This window comes from Pieris napi, chromosome 1 (genome assembly GCF_905475465.1).
Source record: "Pieris napi chromosome 1, ilPieNapi1.2, whole genome shotgun sequence".
Taxonomy (NCBI): Eukaryota; Metazoa; Arthropoda; class Insecta; order Lepidoptera; family Pieridae; genus Pieris; species Pieris napi.
This window is the reverse complement of record NC_062234.1, coordinates 3,441,994-3,455,207: the sequence shown is the minus strand read 5'-3', so window position 1 is coordinate 3,455,207 and position 13,214 is coordinate 3,441,994. Positions and strand designations below refer to the sequence as shown.

The 13,214-nt window shown below is 35.1% G+C and overlaps 2 protein-coding genes across 2 annotated transcripts in view; both read right to left on the bottom strand.

Annotated features, from left to right (window-relative positions):
* The window catches only part of LOC125054801, a 151,093-nt gene that overhangs the window by 6,527 nt on the left and 131,352 nt on the right, over positions 1–13,214 (bottom strand). Inside the window, exons 55-78 of the mRNA XM_047656912.1 lie at positions 8,044–8,214; positions 7,617–7,740; positions 7,140–7,227; positions 6,843–7,020; positions 6,032–6,575; positions 5,887–5,954; positions 5,660–5,806; positions 5,406–5,579; positions 5,197–5,314; positions 4,842–5,128; positions 4,583–4,759; positions 4,326–4,502; positions 4,072–4,251; positions 3,731–3,901; positions 3,420–3,504; positions 3,219–3,352; positions 2,483–2,653; positions 2,228–2,351; positions 1,862–1,937; positions 1,586–1,784; positions 1,229–1,399; positions 802–925; positions 325–412; positions 17–194 (exon numbers count right to left, since the gene is read on the bottom strand). Coding sequence (XP_047512868.1) covers positions 17–194; positions 325–412; positions 802–925; positions 1,229–1,399; positions 1,586–1,784; positions 1,862–1,937; positions 2,228–2,351; positions 2,483–2,653; positions 3,219–3,352; positions 3,420–3,504; positions 3,731–3,901; positions 4,072–4,251; positions 4,326–4,502; positions 4,583–4,759; positions 4,842–5,128; positions 5,197–5,314; positions 5,406–5,579; positions 5,660–5,806; positions 5,887–5,954; positions 6,032–6,575; positions 6,843–7,020; positions 7,140–7,227; positions 7,617–7,740; positions 8,044–8,214 — 3,954 coding nt within the window. The remainder of the gene's footprint in view (positions 1–16; positions 195–324; positions 413–801; positions 926–1,228; positions 1,400–1,585; positions 1,785–1,861; positions 1,938–2,227; positions 2,352–2,482; positions 2,654–3,218; positions 3,353–3,419; positions 3,505–3,730; positions 3,902–4,071; positions 4,252–4,325; positions 4,503–4,582; positions 4,760–4,841; positions 5,129–5,196; positions 5,315–5,405; positions 5,580–5,659; positions 5,807–5,886; positions 5,955–6,031; positions 6,576–6,842; positions 7,021–7,139; positions 7,228–7,616; positions 7,741–8,043; positions 8,215–13,214) is intronic.
* LOC125054820 (papilin-like) overlaps positions 1–13,214 on the bottom strand; it is a 40,379-nt gene that overhangs the window by 21,848 nt on the left and 5,317 nt on the right. The window lies entirely within an intron of this gene.

Here is a 13,214-nt window from a genome sequence, read left to right as displayed (position 1 = left end):
GAATGAATAAAGTAACCTCCAAGTCCTTTGAAAGCACCGCATCGCCTTTCACATTCCTCTTCGGAGCGGTAACTGTTAGCATATCCGCAAGCACCAAAATCACCAACAACACAGGCCTCTGTTCTAGAGTCGTAGTAATACGTGTTCACGTTAGGACCACACGGCTGAATAGAAACCGGAGTACGACACTCACCCTAAAATTAAAAAAATTAAAAAAACACTATAGGTAGAAGAAAAGAGAAATAAAAATACAATCTAAAATTTATTAATATGAATAAAAAATAAACTCAAAAAATTCCTTATTATTCTACATCAAAGACTCACAGTTGATGAAGGAGTAGTAAGAGGTCCTTTGGTGGCTGTATCTTTGACCACACGGCAACGGTTCTCACATTCTACTTGAGAATCAAACCTAAAACAAAACTTCAAGAATAATTGCATGTAAATAATATAAATTATGTCTGTGCGGAGATTTATACACTTATTTAACCAACACTAAAATACTCTTGATGAAAGAAAAAACGACAAAAAGTGTAAAACTGACTAACTGATCGAAGGTCAGTAACTAAATTAAAAATACGTGATGATCCGTCTGGTCTGTTGTAATCACAATCAAACACATTGTTTTTATTCTCATCCGACGATAGCTCAAATAGCTGTCGTTTCATATGTACTCATATTGCTTGAAATCAAATATGTATTGTGCTTTATGAAGATTATGTTGTGTCATCATTAGAAACTTTGTTGCTGAGGAATACGTAGAATCTATATGATTTAAAATCTGTTGAAGAAGCTACATACCTATTATCGTTTCCATTACAGCCTCCGTAAATAAACTCTCTACATATGTCTTGCTGTTCACTGTAGTACCATTTGCTGAATTCGCCTAAGCATTTACCTGGATCTAGTTCCTGCTTGCATGGATCTATTGAAAGAACAATTAATTATGATATAAAAGTCTGTTATAAAGAATAAATCTGTGGAGGCTCAGTTTATAAATTCAATCCAAATATCAGGAAATGATGCTTGTCTGTAACAATTTTAAGGTGGTTTCAGATTTTAATTTGCGAGTTATTGAACTAAAGATATTTGTTCCATATCTCACAATACAAAGCAAGCTTTAACTTCCCGAGACGTCAGTTGGCGAGATCGCACAAGACGTTTTCAGATGTTTATTACTAAAAGTATACCTCACTAAAATTATAAATCCAATTCCAGGCTAACGTACTTAATAATGGTCTGCAAACTGACTCGCACTCATCGTAGTCAGCGAAGCGATTGGGACCGCCGAGGCAACCGCTGTAGGTGAAAGGCTCACATTGGTCATTTGTTGCGTTGTAGAAAACTTTAGGGACTACATCGTGACATGGTCCTGGATCCAACACTGTGCGGCATACATCTAAAATTTAGATAAATGTATGTTAAAGAAAATTAATGGAAGAATGTAAGAAATAGACACTTAACAAATTAGACAGTGATGGCAGATTCAATACAAACGGTGAAAGCATAACTAATACAGATATTACCTTCAGTATTTGTAGCTTTTCTTGTTGTATCGCTAATTTAACATTAAATTTACGCTTACCAACACCCTGGAATGCTCCACAGATTCTCTCACATTCCTCTTGAGTAGAATATACCGCAGTTACCCTGCAGGAACGACCCAAGTCAACGTTTTGGTGGAAGACACAAGCACGTAGGGTGTCATCGAAAAACCATACTTCCCCTGCCCCTTCACATTCCTCTAATGTCGGAGAGACTCGACACTCTATTGATACGACCGCCTGTTAATTTTATCGGATTAGTACGACTCTCATTCGGTTATTAATATATTTTATTAACAAATAAATTTGCGTTATACCGGTGCGATCGTCGTAGTACTGACAGAGGGTGGACCAGTCTTGCAACGATGTTCACATTCTTCACGACTTCCAAACCTGGTGCAGATAGACAATATTAATTTAAATATGTTACGATATTTGAGTACATATGCCTCGTATGAAAATCAAGTAGAGTGGGGCCAAAACATGTTCCAGATTTTTAAAATTAATTTTAAATTACATTTCAACACTTGTTATCTGTTTTGTGATTGTAATAGGTTATAAAGTTTTGTCATTAACCGCAGGACCTTATATACTATGATATGTTTTTCGCGTCTCAATAAATAGATAGTTAAAACTTTTATTTAAGATTTCTCATCTGCTGCCTAATAAGCAAATCAATTTACCGATTATCATTTCCTTCACATCCACTGTAGGAAAACTGTGTGCAAGAGTCAGTTGTAGCATCGTAGAACCATTGCATATGGGAGTCCTCACACGGTCCAGTTATCATCGGCAACTGGCAAGTATCTGAAGAGGATATGAACAATGCTTAACCTTTATTTACCCCCAGATTAAGGCAAATTAAAAAAAATATATTATTGTATTATACTGAAATATAATCCTTGCTTATTATCAATTCGTGATGGTTTTGGTCTTACCTTGTACTGGGGAGCAGTAATGTTGGCAGAGCTCTTTAGATGGGAAGTTATCTCTATTACCACCACAACCTCCGTACTGGAACTGTACACAAGACCCGAGTGACGGGTCATATCCCCAACGTTCTTCAAATTGTGTGCATGGGCCAGGATCCAATCCCAGGAAACAGAATTCTGGGTAGGCAGTATTAAAGAGTCTTAATAATAAAAAAAGGGTGCGTGTACTTATGTACGCGCGTTAGAAGTGATACTTCTTTGGCATTATTAAAAATAGTATTTGATTGCATGCAAATAATTATTTACAATTAAATAATCAAAGACTGGAAAAGGAGTCATTATAGTCAGTAAAGTTCAGTTTACATTTGAAAAATTAAATAAATAAATATTATTATTCTCTTACACTTAGTAACATAAATTCTATTATTATTCGAATGTTGTTTTTAAATTAAGTCCAATGCCGTAGCATCTTCCGTGGGCAACTTCATTCTGTTAATTTTGTGTCACGGTGAGCGCGCATCGTAAAATTTATTTTTAATTTTTTCATAACGCGCCTAAAGAAGTATACTTTCGAAAAACAGCTAATAAATTACTGGTAATACTCGTACTTCTCAACTAGAGGAAATATGAATTAAACCCCTTTAGACTTCACGATTACACAGAATTAGCTTGTATCTAAAAGGACCTCAGGTTCCTTTTCCTTAGTATATCAAAATATTTATACATTATGAAGAAAACGTACCAGATGTTTGTGGTGTAGCGATGGGTGCTATCGTTGTAACGACGACTTGTTCCGAGCAACGATCTTCACATTGGCGTTCGCTTATAAAGTTGTTTCCATTTCCACCACATCCTCCGTAATAGAATTGGCGACATCTATGAAAAATATAGACATGTTATTTTTATTAAAAACATAGCGCATAATAATAAATTATCAATTTACCTTCTCTTTGATGTGTCGTAGAACCATCTCAGTGTGTAATCTGCACATTCACCAGTTAATGCCGGAAATGTGCAAACTTCTTGGACTGTAAATAAGGTATGTAACTTTATAGAAACCAAAGAGTAACAAAATAATATATAATAATGAACCAATAATGTGCAAAATATAAGAAACCCATTTCCGTGCACAGTTTAAGTTCGAGCGCATGCCGTCAACATAATAAAGACTTAACAAATGACAAGGACTTACCACAAATATAAAATCTTTACTTTTCTATTTAAGTGATTACTGATACATAGAAATACAATTACCGAAGGTGCTAGGACAAGCATCAACACAATCTCGTTCACTGCCGAACTGATTATCGTTGCCTCCACAGCCCGTGTAATAGAAGGGCACACATCGATTCTCAGTCTGGCTGAAAGACCAGACCGGCCGCTTTTCAGTGCAGTTGCCTGCCTCTTGTGGAAGAATGCATTCCGCTGTGCGTGCAATTAGTAAAATTATTACATATTCTATACAACAAAGCCAAAAAGAAATAGAGAATAATTGTAAATAAATATTAAACATCATTGAAAGATAGAAAAGAACCAAGGGCATGTAAACAAAACACTACACAATCTACCCATACTAACATATCTAGCTATCATACCTTGTAACGAGCCAGGAGGGTTGCACCGCTGCATACACGCGGCTTCAGAGCCGAATCGGTTATTGTTGCCCTCGCAGCCTCCCCAAATGAATTGAGAGCAGCGGTGTGTGGCAGAGTCGTAGCCCCAGCGCAAGAAATTACCAGCACAGGTACCTCGCTCAATCGGCAGATTGCATTGATCTAAATTATTAAAGTTGTATTGTTATAATTCACATAAATTTTTGTAAAATTACATAGATGTTGGATGTATGTACCTTCAGTTTTTTCAGGTTCACAGCTCTTTTGACAGAGCTCCCGAGATTCAAAGTTATTATCGTTTCCAAGACATCCTCCATATATAAACTGAGCACATTGTTCTCTGACCGAGTCGTAGTACCATTTTACGTGGTAACCAGTACACGCACCCTTTACATTGGGGAGGTTGCAAGCGTCTGTTTAAATGGAATAAATATTATAGTACATAGGAATGTAGACAATAAGATGAAACCGTATTCTATACAGATTTTTTTACCTTTAGGAGTCGGGTTAACGCAAATGGCCATACATTCCTCTTTACTTGCAAATCGGTTTCCATTGCCGTCCTCTCCTCCGTACAAGAATCTCGAACAACCACCATATGTCATATTATAAAACCAATAAACTGTATAGTTGTGGCCTACACCTCGGTCATTCGCTAAAGCACATGCCGCTAAAAATAAAATGAATTGATTTCAATCACAGGGTTAACAAAATTTATACGAGTCCCAAACATCAATCGATAATTATTATACCTTGTCTATTTTCAGGTGCATCTGCACAATTTTGGAATTTCTCGCCAGCAGCTTCCAATACACCATCAGGGCAGCATCCGTATTTGCTACTAGAGCAATCACATCCCTCCTTATTTGGTCCAATGGCCTCTGTGACGTCATCTCCACAGCAACCATATTTAGATTGTTGGCATAAACAACCATGCCACTTTGGTCCAGTGGAAGCGGTAATACCATCAGGACAACAACCGAACTGATACGTGTGGCAACCACAACCTTCAAAGTCTGGCCCTCTGGCTGCAGTATGTCTATAAAAATATTATATTTCAAAATATTACAAAATAGAATAGTATTAAAAATAATAAAATTGACTAACCTGTCGGGACAGCAACCGTGCTGAGTGTACTGACATCCACATCCTTCGTTGTTTCCTCCACGAGCAATTGTTACATTATCTGGACAGCATCCAAATTGGGCAAACTTACAGCCACAGCCTAAAAATAAAATCTTACAAAAATTATAATTAACAAATAATACGATTTTTTTTAAATCGTTAATAATAAGGTATTAGTTGTCAAGTAGTACCTTCAATGTGCGGTCCTTCAGCGGGCTTATAATTGTCAGGACAGCAGCCGAATGCGGATTGCAAACAACAACCTTCATTCTGAGGTCCGTGCGCTGGAGTCTCACCATCAGGACAGCAGCCGTAAGCTGATGTGTCACAGGACATGAAACATCCTTCTAAGTCTGGTCCTTGAGCTTAACAACATATCCCACTTAATACTGTATCCACAAGGTGAAACTTAGCTAAATATACTTATTTACAATAAAATACGAACCAGTTGAAATACCATCAGAGCAGCATCCGAATTCACTGATGCTGCCCTCTCCATTTGGTCCTGAGGCATCAGTTTCATTGTCATAACAACATCCGAATTCAGTGTCGTTGCATGATTCAAGCGTAGTCAGTGTCGAGGTTTCCGTAGCTGCAGACACACATCCCATTAAATAAACTCGAGGAAGAAGGTGTTATTTCTAAAACATTATATGTATTATTATTAGGTACCTGTTTCCGTGCAACCTTCCTTATTTAGACCACTCGCTTCGGTTTCATTATCATCGCAGCAACCAAATCTACAATAAAAAAAATTACAAATGGCAATTCATTCGTTAAAAATGCATGCAAATATTTGTAAAATTACAAAACTTACTTAGATAGTTTACAGGTTGGTGGAGGTGGAGGACACCCTTCTTGGTCATTCCCTACAGCTGCGGTAACATTATCAGATGAACAACATCCATACGAAGTTAAATCACACAAAATCACTGGGCAGCCCTTGCCCTTTATGCTACCAGCTCGTGACACTCCATCAGGACAGCATCCAAATTTCGTTTCCTTGCAAGTTTTTGTACTGGATACCTCTGTAGTAACAGAGTCGGTCGCATCAGAATCGGTCGTATCAGATTCAGTTGTTAAGTCTGTGCTACTTCCTGTTGTAGACGAAATTTCTGTCGTTTCAGTAGATAGAGTATTTTCAGATTCAAGTGTCGTGTCTGTTATAGTATGTTCTGTTGTTTCAATTAATGACTCTGTTATCACAGATTCTGTGGAGCCAGATGCTATTGTACTGTCTAAAGCTTCTGTTGCCTCAGTTGAAAATGAGGGTTCTGAAACCGTGCTTCTAGTGGCAGCTTGCGTATTCTCTGTTGCTGTTGTACTCTGTTTGTCTTTTGTTGACAGAGATTCCGTGCTTCCTATTAATGAACACGTAATTAGTTAAGTCTTGCGAATAAACAGCATAGATCAAAAATGACTTTCATAATAAGATAAATAAAAACAAAGTTTGGAACCTTTAGTTACGCTGGGTGTGTCGCTACTTTTGGTAGATATTGTTTCATTTGAAATGCTAGTGGTACATAATATATCAAATTTGTGGACTTAATATTTATAAACACACAGTGCAGTGTTTTTAAAGGAAGAAATTTTTGTATCGGAATTAAATAATGAATGAATAAAGTAACCTCCAAGTCCTTTGAAAGCACCGCATCGCCTTTCACATTCCTCTTCGGAGCGGTAACTGTTAGCATATCCGCAAGCACCAAAATCACCAACAACACAGGCCTCTGTTCTAGAGTCGTAGTAATACGTGTTCACGTTAGGACCACACGGCTGAATAGAAACCGGAGTACGACACTCACCCTAAAATTAAAAAAACACTAGGTAGAAGAAAAGAGAAATAAAAATACAATCTAAAATTTATTAATATGAATAAAAAATAAACTCAAAAAATTCCTTATTATTCTACATCAAAGACTCACAGTTGATGAAGGAGTAGTAAGAGGTCCTTTGGTGGCTGTATCTTTGACCACACGGCAACGGTTCTCACATTCTACTTGAGAATCAAACCTAAAACAAAACTTCAAGAATAATTGCATGTAAATAATATAAATTATGTCTGTGCGGAGATTTATACACTTATTTAACCAAGACTAAAATACTCTTGATGAAAGAAAAAACGACCAAAAGTGTAAAACTGACTAACTGATCGAAGGTCAGTAACTAAATTAAAAATACGTGATGATCCGTCTGGTCTGTTGTAATCACAATCAAACACATTGTTTTTATTCTCATCCGACGATAGCTCAAATAGCTGTCGTTTCATATGTACTCATATTGCTTGAAATCAAATATGTATTGTGCTTTATGAAGATTATGTTGTGTCATCATTAGAAACTTTGTTGCTGAGGAATACGTAGAATCTATATGATTTAAAATCTGTTGAAGAAGCTACATACCTATTATCGTTTCCATTACAGCCTCCGTAAATAAACTCTCTACATATGTCTTGCTGTTCACTGTAGTACCATTTGCTGAATTCGCCTAAGCATTTACCTGGATCTAGTTCCTGCTTGCATGGATCTATTGAAAGAACAATTAATTATGATATAAAAGTCTGTTATAAAGAATAAATCTGTGGAGGCTCAGTTTATAAATTCAATCCAAATATCAGGAAATGATGCTTGTCTGTAACAATTTTAAGGTGGTTTCAGATTTTAATTTGCGAGTTATTGAACTAAAGATATTTGTTCCATATCTCACAATACAAAGCAAGCTTTAACTTCCCGAGACGTCAGTTGGCGAGATCGCACAAGACGTTTTCAGATGTTTATTACTAAAAGTATACCTCACTAAAATTATAAATCCAATTCCAGGCTAACGTACTTAATAATGGTCTGCAAACTGACTCGCACTCATCGTAGTCAGCGAAGCGATTGGGACCGCCGAGGCAACCGCTGTAGGTGAAAGGCTCACATTGGTCATTTGTTGCGTTGTAGAAAACTTTAGGGACTACATCGTGACATGGTCCTGGATCCAACACTGTGCGGCATACATCTAAAATTTAGATAAATGTATGTTAAAGAAAATTAATGGAAGAATGTAAGAAATAGACACTTAACAAATTAGACAGTGATGGCAGATTCAATACAAACGGTGAAAGCATAACTAATACAGACATTACCTTCAGTATTTGTAGCTTTTCTTGTTGTATCGCTAATTTAACATTAAATTTACGCTTACCAACACCCTGGAATGCTCCACAGATCCTCTCACATTCCTCTTGAGTAGAATATACCGCAGTTACCCTGCAGGAACGACCCAAGTCAGCGTTTTGGTGGGAGACACAAGCTCGTAGGGTGTTATCGAAAAACCATACTTCCCCTGCCCCTTCACATTCCTCTAATGTCGGAGAGACTCGACACTCTAATGACACGTCCGCCTGTTAATTTTATCGGATTAGTACGACTCTTATTCGGTTATTAATATATTATATTTACAAATAAATTTGCGTAATACCGGTGCGATAGTCATAGTACTGACAGAGGGTGGACCAGCCTTGCAACGATGTTCACATTCTTCACGACTTCCGAACCTGGTGTAGATTGGAAATATTAATTTAAATATGTTACGATATTTGAGTACTGGATGATTCGTATAAAAATCAAGTGAGGTGGGGCCAAAACATGTGGCGGATTTTATAAAAAAATCTGCTTTGTAAATTACATTTCAACACATTTGTTTTGTGATTGTAATAGGTTATAAAGTCTTGTTATTAACCAAAGGAATTGACATACTATGATAATTTCGCGACTTAACAAAGCGATTGTAACCACGGTATATTTAAAAAGTCTATTGCTGAGGGATGACTGTATCTTGATACAATTTGGCTGAAGTTTTCACTCCTTTTTCACAAAAATGTATTTTTGCGACTCCTTGATAAGATACGCCCCACCAAACCATCACTGACGCATGATGATGACCACCTTTCCGACCACTTGAGCATCTTCTTTAGCACTGTGAGCGTACACTTTATCATTTTGCTTATTGTAGTGTTCTTCAACTGTTAAAAATTTTATTTATCTAGGTTATAAGTATAAAAACTTTGCGACCTTTTGTATTAAGATTATGGTACTGTAAAGATTGGGCACCGAATTAAGCTAATCATAATTAAAATAATAAGACAATGAAGTTATTTTCGGATTTAGCTGTGAAGTTTATTTCATGACAATAACACTTTAAAATTATTTTGACTCGTACATTATGTAACTCGGTAGACATCTGAAGGAAAAGGAGGCCGACAACTTTATAGGAACTGATGAAATTCGCCTGAATTATTTTGTATGTGTACGTTTCTGCCAGATCATTTCAAACCTGTTATATTGACTGTGAAATTCGGGATGTAAATAAAATGAATGGTACTGCATGACACAAAACACGCCAAAAACGGGTCATATGATGTATTATTTTAAGTTTAATACAAAAACATAGGTTTCATAGATTATATTTATATATACAGTGTAAACTCTTTATAACGTCCTCCGTTATAACGAAAAGTTCAGCTAAAAATTTGTTACATTTGTTTGGTACCATGTGTTTGGTACCAAATGAAGAAACGCTTTTGCGTTATAAAGAGTGTATTAATGTACTGATACACTCTTTATAACGCAAAAGCTTTTCTCTATAACGAATAAATATTTTTATATTTAGACATCAACAACATACTTTAGTGTAATTGTTTTTATTATCAGCTTACAAAACTAGCCTTTTTGAGGTGCCGAAATTTCTAAGAAAAACACCTGTCATAAACAGCCTTCTCGCTCTTGTTATTGTTAATTGCACTAACACGTGTGCCATAATCCTAGATTACATTGCCTGTAGGAAATTTTGGTCTCAGTTACTAAAAGCACCAACGTCACCTATCTTGTATTATCAGTGTTAACAAACTTTGAAACTGTCAAGACGGCCAGTAAAATTTAGAATAATTTCTTATTGACACTAATAAAATTAGAAATTATTGTAATTGTTTCAATTTGGGATTTTTTTCCCTAACCTTCCCTATAACGAAACGAAAATTATTGGTGTCTTGAAAATCGTTATAAACAGTTTAGACTGTATACAATATATTTATTAACGCTACGATAGCTTTTAATTAACATTATTTTATGCAACATTTACGTATTTTTGTATTTTTATCATCGCAAGTGACAAAGAAAATCGTTACTTTACAAAAAAAGCGCGTATTACTATTATTTTGAGGTGATAACGTCTTTAAAATCGTTTTAGTCGGGTGACATGTTCAGAAACTTGTGTCACACCAAAACCTCACGAGCGCGATCGCAGGTATAACGAGAGAGAGACGGACCGATCTCCCGTCTCTCTCACTCTAGCGGAATACAAACGAATGGAGATTTGTATGAATGTATGTATGAAGAAAAATGTATATCATAGTCGAATAAGTAAACTTGTCATTATACACCCGAAATTTATCATCAAAAGTGTGAATAAAACGATAGATGTAATTTAAAATTTGAAAAAATTGTTATCTTCATTAATTCCTTACTTCCCAAAAACTTATATCACCAATAAGACGTTATCACGTAAACATCTCGATCGTAAACCTACTTTACAAACAACCAATATTTTTTTTTTCACATTCCTCTTGTGTGAACCTAGAAAAACCTGAAAAGACTACACCAAAGGTTGGTTTATTTAACTTGACGTTAATTCCACGATATAAACATGTTTCGGATTTGGAGCTTTACTGATTTTTCTACTGTCAAAAATAAATACCTGTTACTATTTCCATTGCATCCACTGTAAATAAATTTAAAACATTTATCTTCAATTTCGTAGTAGTACCATTTAGCTATTTGTTCCGTGCAATCCCCTACATCAGGAATTAGCTGACAAGGATCTACGAATCAATAAACGATTTTAATTAATTTCATTTATAGATGATCTCATCTCATAGAAAGATAGATTATTTTTCAACAAATATTGACATTTAAAAACGAAATCAGTAGGTATATAATACTGTTTTAACTAAATTACTGATCAGTCACTGTGTCTCAATTTCTCAAAAACGGCTGATGACTAATTTAGTTCTATGAAAAATCTCTATCACTTTACATGCTTATAGTTTATTTCTAAATTTTGTTAGGTAAAATGTGATACTAACTTGCATGTGGTCTACATATATAGTTACACTCCTCAATACTAGAGAAGCGATTAGGACTGCCGCGGCATCCGCCATAAGTAAAGTTTTCGCATCGTTCCGCTTTTGAATTATAGTAAACTTTTGGTACAGCCTCATGACAGGGCCCCGAGTCCTTTGGATAGCTGCAAATGTCTGTTACACAACTTTAGTTTAAGTAATATACATTCAAAAGACATATAGTGAATTATTATGAATATTTATTATATATGACCTTCCTATAGTGGACAGCTGAATATGGTTAGTTTAGTCATAACAAATTTCGTCGCGTGCATTTTAAGGAAAACGTATTATAATATAATGTTAAGAAGGAATTATGCTTACTTATATCTTGGTATAATCCACATTCTCTCTGACAACTTTCTTCAGAAGCAAACGTAGCTGTGATCCTACATGAGCGTCCAGAGTCTGCATTGTCAAAGGAAACACAAGTCCCGTTAGTCACATTGAAGTACCAAACCTTGCCAGGTTTCTTACACTCCTCTAGATTGGAGGATATCTCGCAAATACTCGCTATAAAACGCTAAAAAATAAAGCATGTTGCAACTAATTATTTAAACAACTGACTGAATAAAAAAGTTCCTACGGGATAAGACTTTAAATAAAATTTAATAATTGTCGAAATTATTATTGTGATTCTAATTTGCGTAGAGGTCACATCTGGGAAATGGTGGAAAACGTGAGAACTTAAAACCTAAAACAAAATGATAGTAAAAATAAAATAGATTCGTTTAATGGTGATTTGCAAATGGAAACGGTTAACGGAAAGCGCGTCTGTGTATACTATTTTACAAGAGATACTATTCAACAATCACTATCACAATCACAATTTGTCTTTAATTTCACATTATCAACTAAAAATATTTTTAATGAAAAGAAATTTTAATTATTAATACCGGAAATTCGACTATGTACTCAAGTGCAACAAATGTTCCTCTTTTGCACCGACGTTCGCAATCCAGCAGTGTTTCGAAACTAAAACAAAAGGACTTTCTATCACAACATAAACACCTTTATCATTATGTAATATATGCTGAATTCAGAGTATGTATTATTCCAGTTTTTATCTTTATCCAAATCACTTCAGTTACAGTTTTTTTGTTGTTTTATATATGATATACAACAAAACAGACAGCTTGACATATATAATATATAGAGCTGAAATACAATTTAAGTAGAATGATTTACAATCTTACCTATTTTCATTGTTTCCACAAATATTTTCACCAAAAAGGGTGCAGGAGTCAGTAGCTGCATCATAAAACCACTCAGTGCCACTACTATTACAAGAAGTTTTGACTGTAGGTAGTTTGCATATATCTAGAGGTGACAATAATTCAATATTAATAAAAATTAATATTATTTTATTTTCTTATTGAATTGTAATAATAATAATAAGCCATTTTATTTCCTGTTTTACAATAGTTGGTAGTTGCTATTATTATATAATATTACAAGTAACCAAAAAAAATATTTTTGTTAATAGATTTAAGATTTGTATCTTTGGAGGGTTTTGGTCGTAATCTTCCAAAGTGACCGGCCGGGTTGGAAGATTTCTTGTGTTTTTAATTAAAGTTCGTGTATTTGAAATATCGATGTGAAGAGAGTTGCTATGCATTTTTGTTCGGTGTATTTTTACTTGTAAAAACATGCTTGGTTGTATGGTCTCCGGTGACCCTATTAGACCTTATTGCCTTTATTTTTGAGCCAGACTGTTGTTGTTTATTCTTTTTTGTTTTATATAACATAAAATAAAAAATATATTGATAAAAATAAAAATAATCTATGAAAATATGTTGAGACAAACACCAGCAAAAATACTACTATGTACTACTCTTTC